Source organism: Pinus tabuliformis, chromosome 1_1, assembly GCF_031772625.1.
Source record: "Pinus tabuliformis cultivar Carrire ecotype Pingquan chromosome 1_1, CPIR1, whole genome shotgun sequence".
Taxonomy (NCBI): Eukaryota; Viridiplantae; Streptophyta; class Pinopsida; order Pinales; family Pinaceae; genus Pinus; species Pinus tabuliformis.
The window spans coordinates 627,268,371-627,280,977 of record NC_142297.1 but is presented as its reverse complement, the minus strand read 5'-3'; the positions used below and the strand labels follow the sequence as shown (position 1 = coordinate 627,280,977).

Genomic DNA, 12,607 nt, shown 5'->3' with positions numbered 1-12,607 from the left:
TAATATAGCCTATGAAGGAACTAAAATCCCTCTTCACCAATTAGATAATCTAAAATTACAAAATATGGGCTTTATCAAGCCACTTGTACAATGCTAAAGGGGAATAAGCCCTCAAAGTAGTACATCTCCATAAATGAGGGGAATAAGGAGGTTTAGCGTATGATCCAACCTCAAAAGATCTTTTAAATGTTCCTCTTCCTCCACAAATTCAATGGATACAATCGCCAAGTGTGGGAAAGTGGGCGCTCAAGGTAAAGAAACCTCCCAAAGTGATAAAAAGTGTGGGAAAGTGGGCCATCAACATATAGAAACCTACCAAAGTGATAACAAGTGTGGGAAAGTGGGCCCTCAAGGTATAGAAACCTCCCAAAGTGATAACAAGTTTGGTCTCCATGGTGCCATGTTTAGCCTCCAAACGTTCAACATGTCAGCCATATACACTAATCAACACGCAAAACCCCCTTAAACTATAGGTCAACGATGATTATTTCACCAATAAAACAGGGGCAAACAACCTTTAAAAACTAGCCACATAGACTAGTAAATTCACTCCCAAGCGGACAATACAGTCCTCGATGGAAGAGCACTCCCTTTAATCATTAATTAGCTCCTTTTAATACATCAACCCTTCTCAAATCGACATCATCGTGAACATGAAGGTCAGCCATAATAGGCATTCAAAGGTAGGCTTACCTTAGTTTTGTGTGTTGTAGGTCAACCCAGTCCCAAAATTGTTGCACAAATATGTATATATATAACAAAGCATTGAGTGTTCACCATTTCATCATGTCTTAAGTTTAATTAAAAAACCACTTTATGCTCCAAAATAGACCACAGATCAAGAAAAGAATGATCGATAAGATGATACAAGTCATAGCCCATTTAAACAAAGACTCCAACATATTATGCTATGAGCACTTGCCTAGTTTAATATCTTAGACAATTTCCACTTTAGTTAGTATATTTAGATTTTTCGTTACCATTGGAAAAACTGCCTATAAGTATTGCAATAAGTCACCCAACATTTTTGAAAATGTATGCCCTGTTGTAGCTTTAGGCTCTGTATACCAACTAGATTCTACTCGCCAAACAAATCTTAATGCATTGGACCCCTGCACTTGTTCCTCATAACAGTAAAAGATCTGGGTGCATCTTATATCATTTTAACACTTCTTAACTCTTGTTTTCTTAACCCCACAAATGAATCATGACTTTAAGGTATACCTTGTACATTGTTTTCCAGATCTACCCCAGAAAAACATGCCTACTGTTGTTTTATTGTTTGTTTGTCTACTTGCTAGATCAACAACCTAATTTTCTATATAAATCAAGTCACAGTAGATCCTTTGCATGTTCGTATGATTCCAAAAGTCCAATACTGTACTTCCAGGTAAAGCGATGGAGCTAGAGGTACATCCTATTGTCGAATAAAGGACCTAACATAGAAGATATGTAAATCCTACACTACAATCTACACCTTATATCCTTGAATTCTGCTTGACATTAATGATCTATAGGTTGTGGTTACAAGTGACAAAGGCAAGAAAAGACCTTAACTATCAATTGATGCTACAAGTCTCCAAAATGAGACAACTATGTTGTCTTCTTTTGATCTCCTAGCAGCAACCCTCTCATATGGATATCCACATAGGCATGCAATTAGGGGGAATTTAGCCATACATCAATTTTCAGGGCTTTGTAGCATAAAGCTTCCCATGTTCCCCAACCAAACGTTGCATTTATTTTGGGTTGCTCACAAAATGAAGTAGCTCAAGATGATGTTTCAATATATTTCAGGACGCCAGCCTTCCAACACACCTTTTCTCAATGTCCTAAAATTCAAGAACATGAAAAGAGTGGAAAAATTTGTAAAAATTTCCACATGTCAAAGGGGTAGATAATTACTAATAGTCCTACAAATCAAGGTTTAACAATAGGATTCTATCAGATAGTGATACTTTCATTAACTTGGACAGGGGCTAGTGCTTGTGCTTTTTGGACAAGGAAGAGCCCAAATAACTACACAAATTATATAACTTACAAAAAAATCATCTTTCATACTACAACATTAGCATTAAATGCACGTTGAAATAGTGTTTAGAATCAAATACTTAAGGATAAATTATAGCACTTTGTAAATTCCTTTACCTAGAGGAGCCCAAATAAATATACAAAGTTAAGATACAGAGTTAAAGTGCTAATATGTTCATCTTTCATACTATAACATTCGCATTTCAGTGCACATTGAAATAGTATGTAGCATCAAATATTTAAGTATTAACACTTTGTAAAGCCCTTTAGTTAACATCTTTCTGCAAACTTACTTGGGGTTTTCTTAGCATTGAATACTACTTCCCTTCTCGTAGATATTTTGATATTGAAAATACTATCAAAACTATGATTATTGCATGTCATGAAGCATCCAAGATCGTGAGCTTGCTTCAATTATTGTAAAGAATTTTAGTGTGAATATACAATCTGGCAAAACCCCTCCTTGAAAAAATTATAGACAACTCATCCTCCTTAACAAACAATCAACAAAGAGGTTGATGGAGGGTGTCATATGCATATTGTCATACAAGATCCTTTCCATATATAGGAGGAGGTTATGATTGATGTTGTTTATTATGGGAGGAAATACTGCGTTTTAATTACTTAGTTAATTAGATTCCCTTTCAAATTAATCACATTATTAAGATTTGGTCGATGTTTGACCATTTAATGTGGTTCATCCTCAGGACAAAGGTAAAATTACATTGTAAAATTTCAATTCTCTTTTTCTTGGAAGAAAGCCTCCACTTTCAGCTCCAATGGAATTAGATTTATCACTAGAATATGCAGGCTCATATCAGATTTATGGACTCCATTTGTAAACTTTTGAATTTGTTTTCTAGTGCAATGTAGTGATAGGAACCTCTTTTATTTGTCTCCACTATTAAAGAGAGTGGGAGTATGCCTCAAATATAGTATATATGCTCAAGTTACCATAAAAAGGCTCTGTATTGTTTCAAAATTCACATAGCCCTTACTATAATAATATGAAAATAAAACAAGAGATGAAAATGTTTCAGATAGAATTTCTACATTTAGTGTCCAATAGATGGACATGATGTGATTTTGGGCAACATTCATCTTCTCCAACCAACAAAATGTTTCCATTTCCTTAATGTTGCCACTAAGGAAAGCAACATCTACATGCTACGCTTTGACCCCAATTCTATCTCGCAGTTGCTATTAGGAAATCAATGGAAAGAAGACATGATGTACAACTTACACAGTTTTATAGGAGATCCTTTGTGGCTATGAAGGACTTTTGTTGGACTCATGATAGCAAGCTGGGTAGTTCCCTAAAGGCTACGTAATAATTTCACCCACTCATTTAAGGCTAGATTAAGTAACATCCCTCATTTTTTTAGAATGGAAAAAGGGGTTAAGTAACTATAATTCATCTAAAACTTGGCGAGGGTTGAAGGTTGAAAATGAAGAAACTAAAATTATCCATAGGAAAGGAAGGAACTAAATGAAAAGCAACATATAAAATTTAAAGCCTATGACATTAAAATTTAATAGAACTCACAGCTACAAAAACTGACATAAAGACCAGCTATCATTTGACTTTAGGATAACCTTTCCTCTAGAACATCTAGATCTTTTAGTGAAATTTTGACAACTTGGTGAGGTTGAGAGTTGATAATTGAAGAAACTAAAATTTAATACAACTCACACCGACAACCACTGACATAAAGACCAACTATCATTTGACTTTAGGATAACCTTTCCTCTAGAACATCTAGATCTAGATCTTTCAGTCAACTTTTGACAACTTGGTGAGGGTTGAGAGTTGATAATTGAAGAAACTAAAATGATCTATAGGAAGGGAAAGAACTAAATGAAATGTAACATACTAACTTGAAACTTAACATATGAACTTTAAAGCATATGACATTAATACTACTCACATGCTACATCTACTGACATAAATACATACAAATTAAATCGCCTAGCTAATGGATAAAAATGAAAAAAAAAAAAGCAACGAAAAGCGACCAAAACAACGTGTACTGCACCTACACGACGGAGGCACGGAGGATTGTAATATTCTTCAGCAATATTATATCCATGACTACAGCAAAATAAAATTACCTGGAAAACGAATGCAAACACAAAAGGAAATATTGAAGAAATTAATGTCAACACTCGTAATCTAAGAGGTTGGTTGTTTGATTGATGTAATATGTACTAAAATTAGCTGGAAAAAGAATGCGCACACAAAAGGAAATATTGAAGAAATTAATGTTAACACTCATAATCTAAGAGGTTGGTTATTTAGCTCCAACTACATCAATTGATACTGAATATGAGATAATGACTGTTTCTCTTTCGGAAAAGCGATAATAAAATAGTCCGTACCTTCCGTGCTAGTTATAATGAATGAAGGGAAAAGGCGTACGAACACCCGTTTCCCACATTTACATTCTGTCCTACCTCTTCCGCGTGTCCAAGTTCGCTGAACTCTGTCCTGTCTCTTTCCGCGTGTCCAGGTTTGCTGAAACCATCATATAGAAACCAGAAACCAATGAGAAAATAAAAGACAAAACAGGTGGAGACTCTCCTCTCCCTCTCCACCTGTTACAATATTATTAAACGAGATTAGTGAATTTGTTTTTTAATCTCTCTTGGAAACCGGAAACCGAGAATTAAAGGATCGTCGCTCACCTTACAATTTGAGACCAACAGGTGTACGAGCATCCTTTGGCACGTGCGTATCCTGTCCATCTCCATCTCGGCTTCCTGCAAACCGCGCAAACAAAAGTTCCTCGTCTCATAACCCTCCGTTTCACTCCCTTTCACTTGTTGCAAAATTATTAACCAGATCAAAACCCGTGATCAAAACCCATAAGCAAGAACTGCCCGAGAGAATAAAGCATTATCTCTATGGTTAAGCCCCTTGCAATTCCCGCAGCTTCTTTCTGAAATAGAAATATGAAGACAATCGGTTTAATGATTAGGGCTCTATGCAGCGAAAACCAGAAAACAACGATTAACCATTATCTACTAGCAGGCTTCTCACTATAGAAATTATCAAGGAAAACTACCATTATCTACCAGAAAGCTTCTCAGTGTACAGATTATCAAAAAAAACTATCTGAATAGATGTAAATTGAAAAACAAACCCATACCTGTCCTCCACTCCAATAGGTTACATGCATTTCATCGATTCTCCTGCTCTACATTACAGTAACAAAATAAAATCACCAGGGCAATCGATGCAAAAACCCAGGCCAAAAGAAAGAAGGATGAATTACATTTAAAACGAAAAGGAACACACAAATTACACCCAGAACGGAAAAGAAGATGAAAATTAAAAAACTATAAAAACCAGGATGCATGGCCATGCAACAAAGGAAAGAAAACAAAAAGGAAAAAGAAAGAGGAAGCCAATGTAATGTAAAGAAGCAGAAGAAGAGATGAAAATCTGGACAGCTTTGGCATCCAAAATGTGTTATATACTCTTCCTCTCAAACGGTCAAGGCGCTCTGAACTGATAGCTTTTAGCTTTTTGGTATGATAACGGACCAGGCGTTCCATCCTCGTGCATTTCAAAATATCTGAACTGATAGCTTTTAGCTTTTTGGTATGATAACGGACCAGGCGTTCCATCCTCGTGCATTTCAAAATTTGAACTAGTGCACGAAAGAGAGATCAACGATCCTCTGTTTTCGTAAATATTCCTTCCCTCAGCTTTTGTAAGATTTTATTTTCTCTGGTTTTATTTTTTTTTGGCGTCTCCCCTCCTTTGTTTGTTTTTCAATATATTTATTTAATTTTAAATAATAAATATTTTTATTAATTTTTTATTTTTTTTAACCATCGGAAAAAATTATTTAATTCTGATTCATTTTAAATCATAAATAGTTTCATTTAATTTTTAATTATCAAACAAAATTATTTAATATAAAATTATAAATAATTTATTTGATTTTTAATATTTCTAATTATCAAAAACATTTTTATTTTAAATTTCGTAGTGATATTTTTAATATATTTAGATTTATCAAAAACTTGAAGTAACTTTTTAATATATTTGAATTTATGATATTTTTATTATATTTAAATTTATCACAAAATTTGTTAAAAATTTTGTTAATGAGTAAAAGAAATTTTTAATAATTTTATTTATGAAAGTTTTATTAGTAAAAGTTTTTTTAACATTGTAATAGAGGAATAGGCATAGTCTATATTGGAATTGTAATAGAGGAATAGGCATAGTCTATATTGGAATTGTAATAGAGGAATAGGGTTAGTCTATATTGGAATTGGAATTGGGCTTGATCAATTTACATTTTTCATAAATTCAAAATTGTTTGAATGGTTTAGATTTGAGAATGCCAGAATATTTTTAGTTTGAGAGTTTAAGAAATGAAAAGTCACAGTTTTCAATTACAACTATAAAAAATAAAAATTAAATTAATTTATTATTTCTTTTGTCACTTGTTCAGAAGCTCCTTCCACTCTCTTGAACAATCATATTGATTTCTTTGGCAAGTTGATAGAATTCCCTATTACAATATAGGTGCAACACCACTATGTTCTAATTCCTCATCCCAAATTGATGGAATTCCCTATTGCAGTATAAGTGTAATACTATTATGCTTTAATTCCTCATTGTAAGTTGAATAAATTATTGTTACTTGTATTTATATTTATATAGAAAATATTATACTCTAATTCCTCATTGCAAGTTGAATAAATTCTTGTTACTTGTATTTATATTTTTATCCAAAAATATATATATATATATATATATATATATATATATATATATATATTTACCTAAAATCTATTTTACATTAAAAATATATATATTTATATTTATAATAATAACAATAAATTAACTTTAATTATTTAAACTACAAATTGTGGTATTAACCAAACATACAAATTAACATATAGGACTAGGACTTGGTTCATGTCAACACGTCCTTGACCACCTTATTCATACCTATTTAACATCTTGGCGACCTTATCACTTAGGTGCACATCTTTCTCAGTGATTTGTCGTTGTTTTACAAGAGAATATATGTTATAATTAAAAAAAAAAATGTAAAATCTGCTCTCTCTTTTTAATAACATTATCCACAGACTTCACAAAATATAATTCTATGAATAAGTGAATGTGCACATCCTTGACTGCATTATTCATACCTATTTAACATCTTGTTGACCTTATCACTTACATGCACATCTTTTTCAGTCATTTGTCCAGAGAATATATGTTATAATTAAAAAAAAATTGTAAAATCTGCTTTTTTAATAACACTATCTAGAGACTTCACAAAATATAATTCTATGAATAAGTGAATGTGTAGGTATATCAAATATGAAATCATAAAATACTATTTAATTTTTTTTAACATTTTTTAAAATCTATAAATGTAAAATCTATATTCATCTAAATTTTTGAATACATTTTAAATTTATTTTGCAACGGTTTAACTAGTAAGTTATTATGAGAATCACTCAATTGAATGATTTTTAATGACTTCTATTAGACTTTTTGGTCTAAGGGATCACCCACTATCACTTAATCCATATTCATTTTTTTTTCCTATGTTGGCTCTGTTGTTATGGATCTTGAGTAAGAAATTAGTTGTTTTGGGAAGTCTTATCTCCTCGAAAAGCTCACTAAGACTGTTCACTTTGCGGTTGGTATCAAACTGATGACAGATAACTTCAGATAACTTCATACAGTACAAATTCTTTGATAAAATGTCATTCTCTTTCTTCATACGCTACAAATTCTTTGATAAAATGTGAGTCCCTTTCTACCACCTCTCTGATGCAAAAAATGCAAGTTCATTCTTCTTAATCCTATTTAGGGACCACTCATAACTAGTTTCAGGTCTTAGATGATGTGAGCTAGTCCTCAACTATGCAATTAAAATTTTATGTTTTCTCCACAAATATTTTTTATCATTATGTTTCCATGTTGGGTTAATTTTTTTGACACAGTATGTTTTTTTTTCCTACCTGCTTTGTCCACTTTGTAGTCTCAATAAAAAAACAAAAAAATTGTGTAAGAGCAAAGTTTTCTTAAAAATAATATTTATTTGTTTTAAAAATATATATAAATAATGTATTTAAAATACGTTATTATAGAAGGAAAAAATGGAATCATAAAATATTTAAAATAAATAAATAAATTTGTTTATGTATTTATGTTTTAAATATTTTGAGATTAACATATTAAAGGTTCTTAATATATTATTCTTTAATATTTGGTATAATTAAAATAGATGTGAAAAAATTAAAACTTGAAAAAAAAAAAAAAAATATATATATATATATATATATATATATATATATTTGTTGTAGATATAAATATAAATTAAAAATATTTAGAAATTTAGAAAAAAAAAAACAAATAAATTAAATAATAATAAAATTTAAGATTTTTTGATTTAGGAAAAATTTAAAAGAGATCATAGGTAATATGTTCAAAAATAATTGGGAAACAAATTGTTCATTAAACTATTCAAACAAAAATCTTTCTAACAAAATTTTAAAAATCATTGTTAATTTGTATGTTTATTATATAAAATTATAGGTTTTATTTAACACAGTTATAAATAAAAAAATTGTTTTATTTTATATATATATATTTTAATTTATATATTTAATTTGTATATTTATTATATAAAATTATATGGTTTTATTTAATGTTTAGAATAAAAAAATTGTTTTGTTATATATATATATATATATTATAAATAGATCATATTTTTTATATATTATATTTTAGTATTTAAGTAAAAAAAAAAAATCTAATGAGCAGTATATTTTAATATAAAAGTTAAATGACATTTTTTATTAATTGAAAAAAATTATTTATTTTATGTTTATATTGGTTTATTGAAGATATAAGTATTTATTTTGTTATATATTAATAAAGTTATTTATAAATTAACTTATTTTGTATTACTAACTTGTAATTGAGTTAATTCCAAACAAATTGTTGGTTAAACCATTCAAATTAGTATCTTTCGACACAAGTTTAGAAATCAACATTTTAATTTTCATCTTTATTATAGAAAAATATACTTAAAGTTATATTTTAATATTTAAATTAAAAAAAAAAAAAAAATGTTCTCATCATAATGGTTGATTAAAGCAACTAAATTAAGATCTTTCCACAGATGTTTTAGAAATCCACATTTTAATTTCTATAGTTATTATAGAAAAATATACCTAATAAAGTTATATATTAATGTTTAAACTTAAAAAAATATACATGTTTTAATCATATTTTTGATATATTATATTTTAGTATTCGATATAAAAATAATGTTTGAATCACCTTTATATTTTTATTTTCATTTATTTTTTTAAAATTATTTAATTGGTAAAAAACATTTTTATATATAATTTTATTGTATTTACATTTTTTTTATATCCCTCTATTGAGGTGGACAAAGGGAGAAATGGGCAATCTGATGCAATAAGGTGGTAGGGTTGAAGTAATATAGTGACCACCACCATTCAAGGTGGGTAGGGGGAGGAACATGTTCCATGTGAGGATCTGTAACCTCACTTACACCTTGATCTATGAACAATCTTAAATTAGATTGTGAGTACGCCCTCCTTCCAACACGAGTGAGTGGCCATAGCAGAGGTTTGCAGTTTAAACATCAAGATGACATCAATATCAAAAAGCTAAAACAAGTACAACACAAGGGATAATAAGGAACATTGAGAGGGGTAAGGCCAAGTTAGGAGAAGGTGTTGTAGGGAAAATTGCATAGATTTCTCTAATAAATCAAGAGAAAGGAAAAGAGACTCCAACACTAGGGTTTTTAGTAGGAACATAAATTGTTTAGGCAACAACAATGCTAGTTAAAAGAGAGGAAGGTTGCAAGAAATGTGTGAACTGAGGGGATATGGAGAAACATGGCACCCACGTGACAAGGAACAAGTGGTCTATTGCCCAAGAGAATCCAACACAGACTTGATAGAAAATCCATGGAGGATGAAGAGGTGTCAAAGGGTTGATTGGTGGAAAAGGCCTTGTTGAAAAGGGAGGGTAAATGAACTAGGAAGGGAAAAATGGTGAACAACATGGGGTGGAGAATTATCCCATGAAAGGAAAATAAAATTATGGAGAAAGGGATTATGTCTAAAGAATAGTGAATCAATCTAACAAATAGTGGATTAAACCCATGAGGAACCACTAAAACAATACACCATATTAGGATTCGATGATTAACAAAAAAATGTAACAAACAATTCAAGACCCTGTAACCCACCAAAAATGGGTTACTCTTAGGAGAAATCTCTCACCTATTCATCACTTCCAGCTGGCATCCAACAGCCCCAATAACCACCAATTAGCTAATGTGACAGTCCATTCATATCTTTGTCACCTGCATCAGTCATATGTTTCCTCGCCCATTTGCAAAGAGAACATGTTGGAATGTGGGCAACCCAACCCAAAAGGTACTTTATTCACTTTCCAAACGTGCGCTTATGCTTGTTTATAATTGGGCTTTTGATATGGAATATTTGGTGACGAAAAGAAGGAAGGGATTTGACCGTAATCTTGTTCCCTCACCTTGAATGGGGGGTTAACATTCAACCCTAGCCCAATGGGACCTACCCTAATGGCCCATGGCCTTAGGAATGGCACTACCTAGGAAATCTCGATGTGAGATAGTGTAGTCCAGCATATCCCTTTTCCGTACTTACCACTTTCATCTCACAACATAAGCCCCTATTTCACATCCCCTCTTTGAGCTTAACCATGGATTCATTAGGATTTGGCACACCCCTTTCCCCTACCCTCATACCTGGTTTGGGCATCGAAACTATGCCCCAGGAAGTTGATGCAGCTAAAAGAAAAAGAAAGAGCATATGATGGCCACAAGAAAAACAAATATAACAAAATTATAAAAATGCAAAAGATGGTCGAGACTTGCAAGTAAGGTGTGGGAAAAGGTTAAGAATGAGCTCTACCTCCATAATTATGGCCATCACCCGATTTTTGGGCTAATGTTTCCCTACCACATAATGGAATAGGAACCTTTGCATGTCCCAACCCCTAGTGGCAATGAACTTACCCATTACTAACGGGGTAATAACTGCTACAAATAATGCAAAGTAAGCTCCAAACTCTTTGAGCTATGAGCAATAATACAAGGAAAGAATCAAGAAAAAGTAAAAAGGCAAATATGAGAAGTGGAAAAACAAAGGTTGACGTAAGTCATGCATCCACGATGGCTCCCTCCTCACATATGTACAATCAGGATTAGGACTCCCCATCATGTCAACCCCCTTAACCATGAAGTTCATATCCCCTCTGCTCCATCATTATTCACATGACACCTATCAGACTTAGGAGTGGACCAAGGACATGTCTTTCCCTTTAGGGGTTGAGAATGCCTAATAGGGTGGTTTGTTAGTCATCCTACCTAGGGAGGTAACACTAATGTGAGATCAAAGCCCCAAATTTGGAAGGTAAGTATTGTATGAAGTGTTGATTTTCCCATTACTTGCAATCTTCATTCACTTAGATGTAATAATGATTAAATGTACCTAATGGTTATGATGCAGTACTAAATATTATGTGTGATTGATATGTGGTTTCTTCATGGGCTAGGCAACATAACTCGGGCCCAAGTCCACTATAGGAGAATATTGACACCCACAGGTCGGGTGTTGAGAGCCATGGGACTCCCAACAGTTGTAGAGCATCATTTGTATCCATGGGCACCTTCAACACCCACATGTTTATGCACTTTTCCCCTTTATCATTGATGGATGACGAACCTGGACAAGTGTGCCTCCAATGAGATTAGCATTACCAGAAGTTGATCCAAGGCCTAGGTTTGTCTCATACATTGAGAAATGGGAGGGCTAGCACCATCTCTAGACCCCTCAACATTTGAGAAAAATCAGGCATTTACACTACCAGGAGACCCATGAGACCCATTTAGTGCCCCAAACCCAAAATTGGGGTCCACAGGATGCTTTTTATGGAGATCTATGGGCCAACCCTTATATCATGATTTTAGAGGGCCTCTACACAAAAAATAACACTCAAGGCCCTCAATGGCTACCCTTGGCAAGCCTACATTAGCATGATGTCGTCATTTTGACTTGCATTTATGGAGATAGATTTAATTTGACAAAGGCTACTAGGTTGGCTTGTGACCTAGGCTTATTTTGCACATTATTTTATAATTTTAAAGGGGCTTGTAGGTTAACATGCATAAGTATGCCTCATATAAATTAGAGATTATGACATTGTAACTCATCATCATCACTTCTCGGAATTCTGACCTCTAGAGGAACTCACACTTATTCTCTTGTGGTTAAATTTGAGATCTTGGATGCATTTTGATATTTGGAGATGATTTTGAATATTCTTTAGATCTATTCTTTGGTTTAATGGGTGGAAATATTGCATGTTATCTTGTAAGTGATCTTGATTGTTGAAAATCTATTTATCTGTCTACTGTATGGAATTGTTGAATCTAGTTTAGGCTAGATTGTGCCCTAATTTTGTTGAAGATTAATTGAATCCTATCTAGATGAATATTGCATACATTAC

At 32.2% G+C, this 12,607-nt stretch overlaps 1 protein-coding gene across 1 annotated transcript in view; it reads right to left on the bottom strand.

Annotated features, from left to right (window-relative positions):
* Positions 1-5,224, bottom strand: part of LOC149214883 (uncharacterized) — a 293,065-nt gene extending 287,841 nt beyond the window's left edge. The window contains exons 1-3 of the mRNA XM_089392439.1: positions 5,181-5,224; positions 4,717-4,791; positions 4,411-4,546 (exon numbers count right to left, since the gene is read on the bottom strand). Of these exons, the coding sequence (XP_089248565.1) occupies positions 4,411-4,546; positions 4,717-4,791; positions 5,181-5,210 (241 nt within the window). The 5' untranslated portion in view covers positions 5,211-5,224. The remainder of the gene's footprint in view (positions 1-4,410; positions 4,547-4,716; positions 4,792-5,180) is intronic.
* Between the last annotated feature and the right edge of the window lie 7,383 nt (positions 5,225-12,607).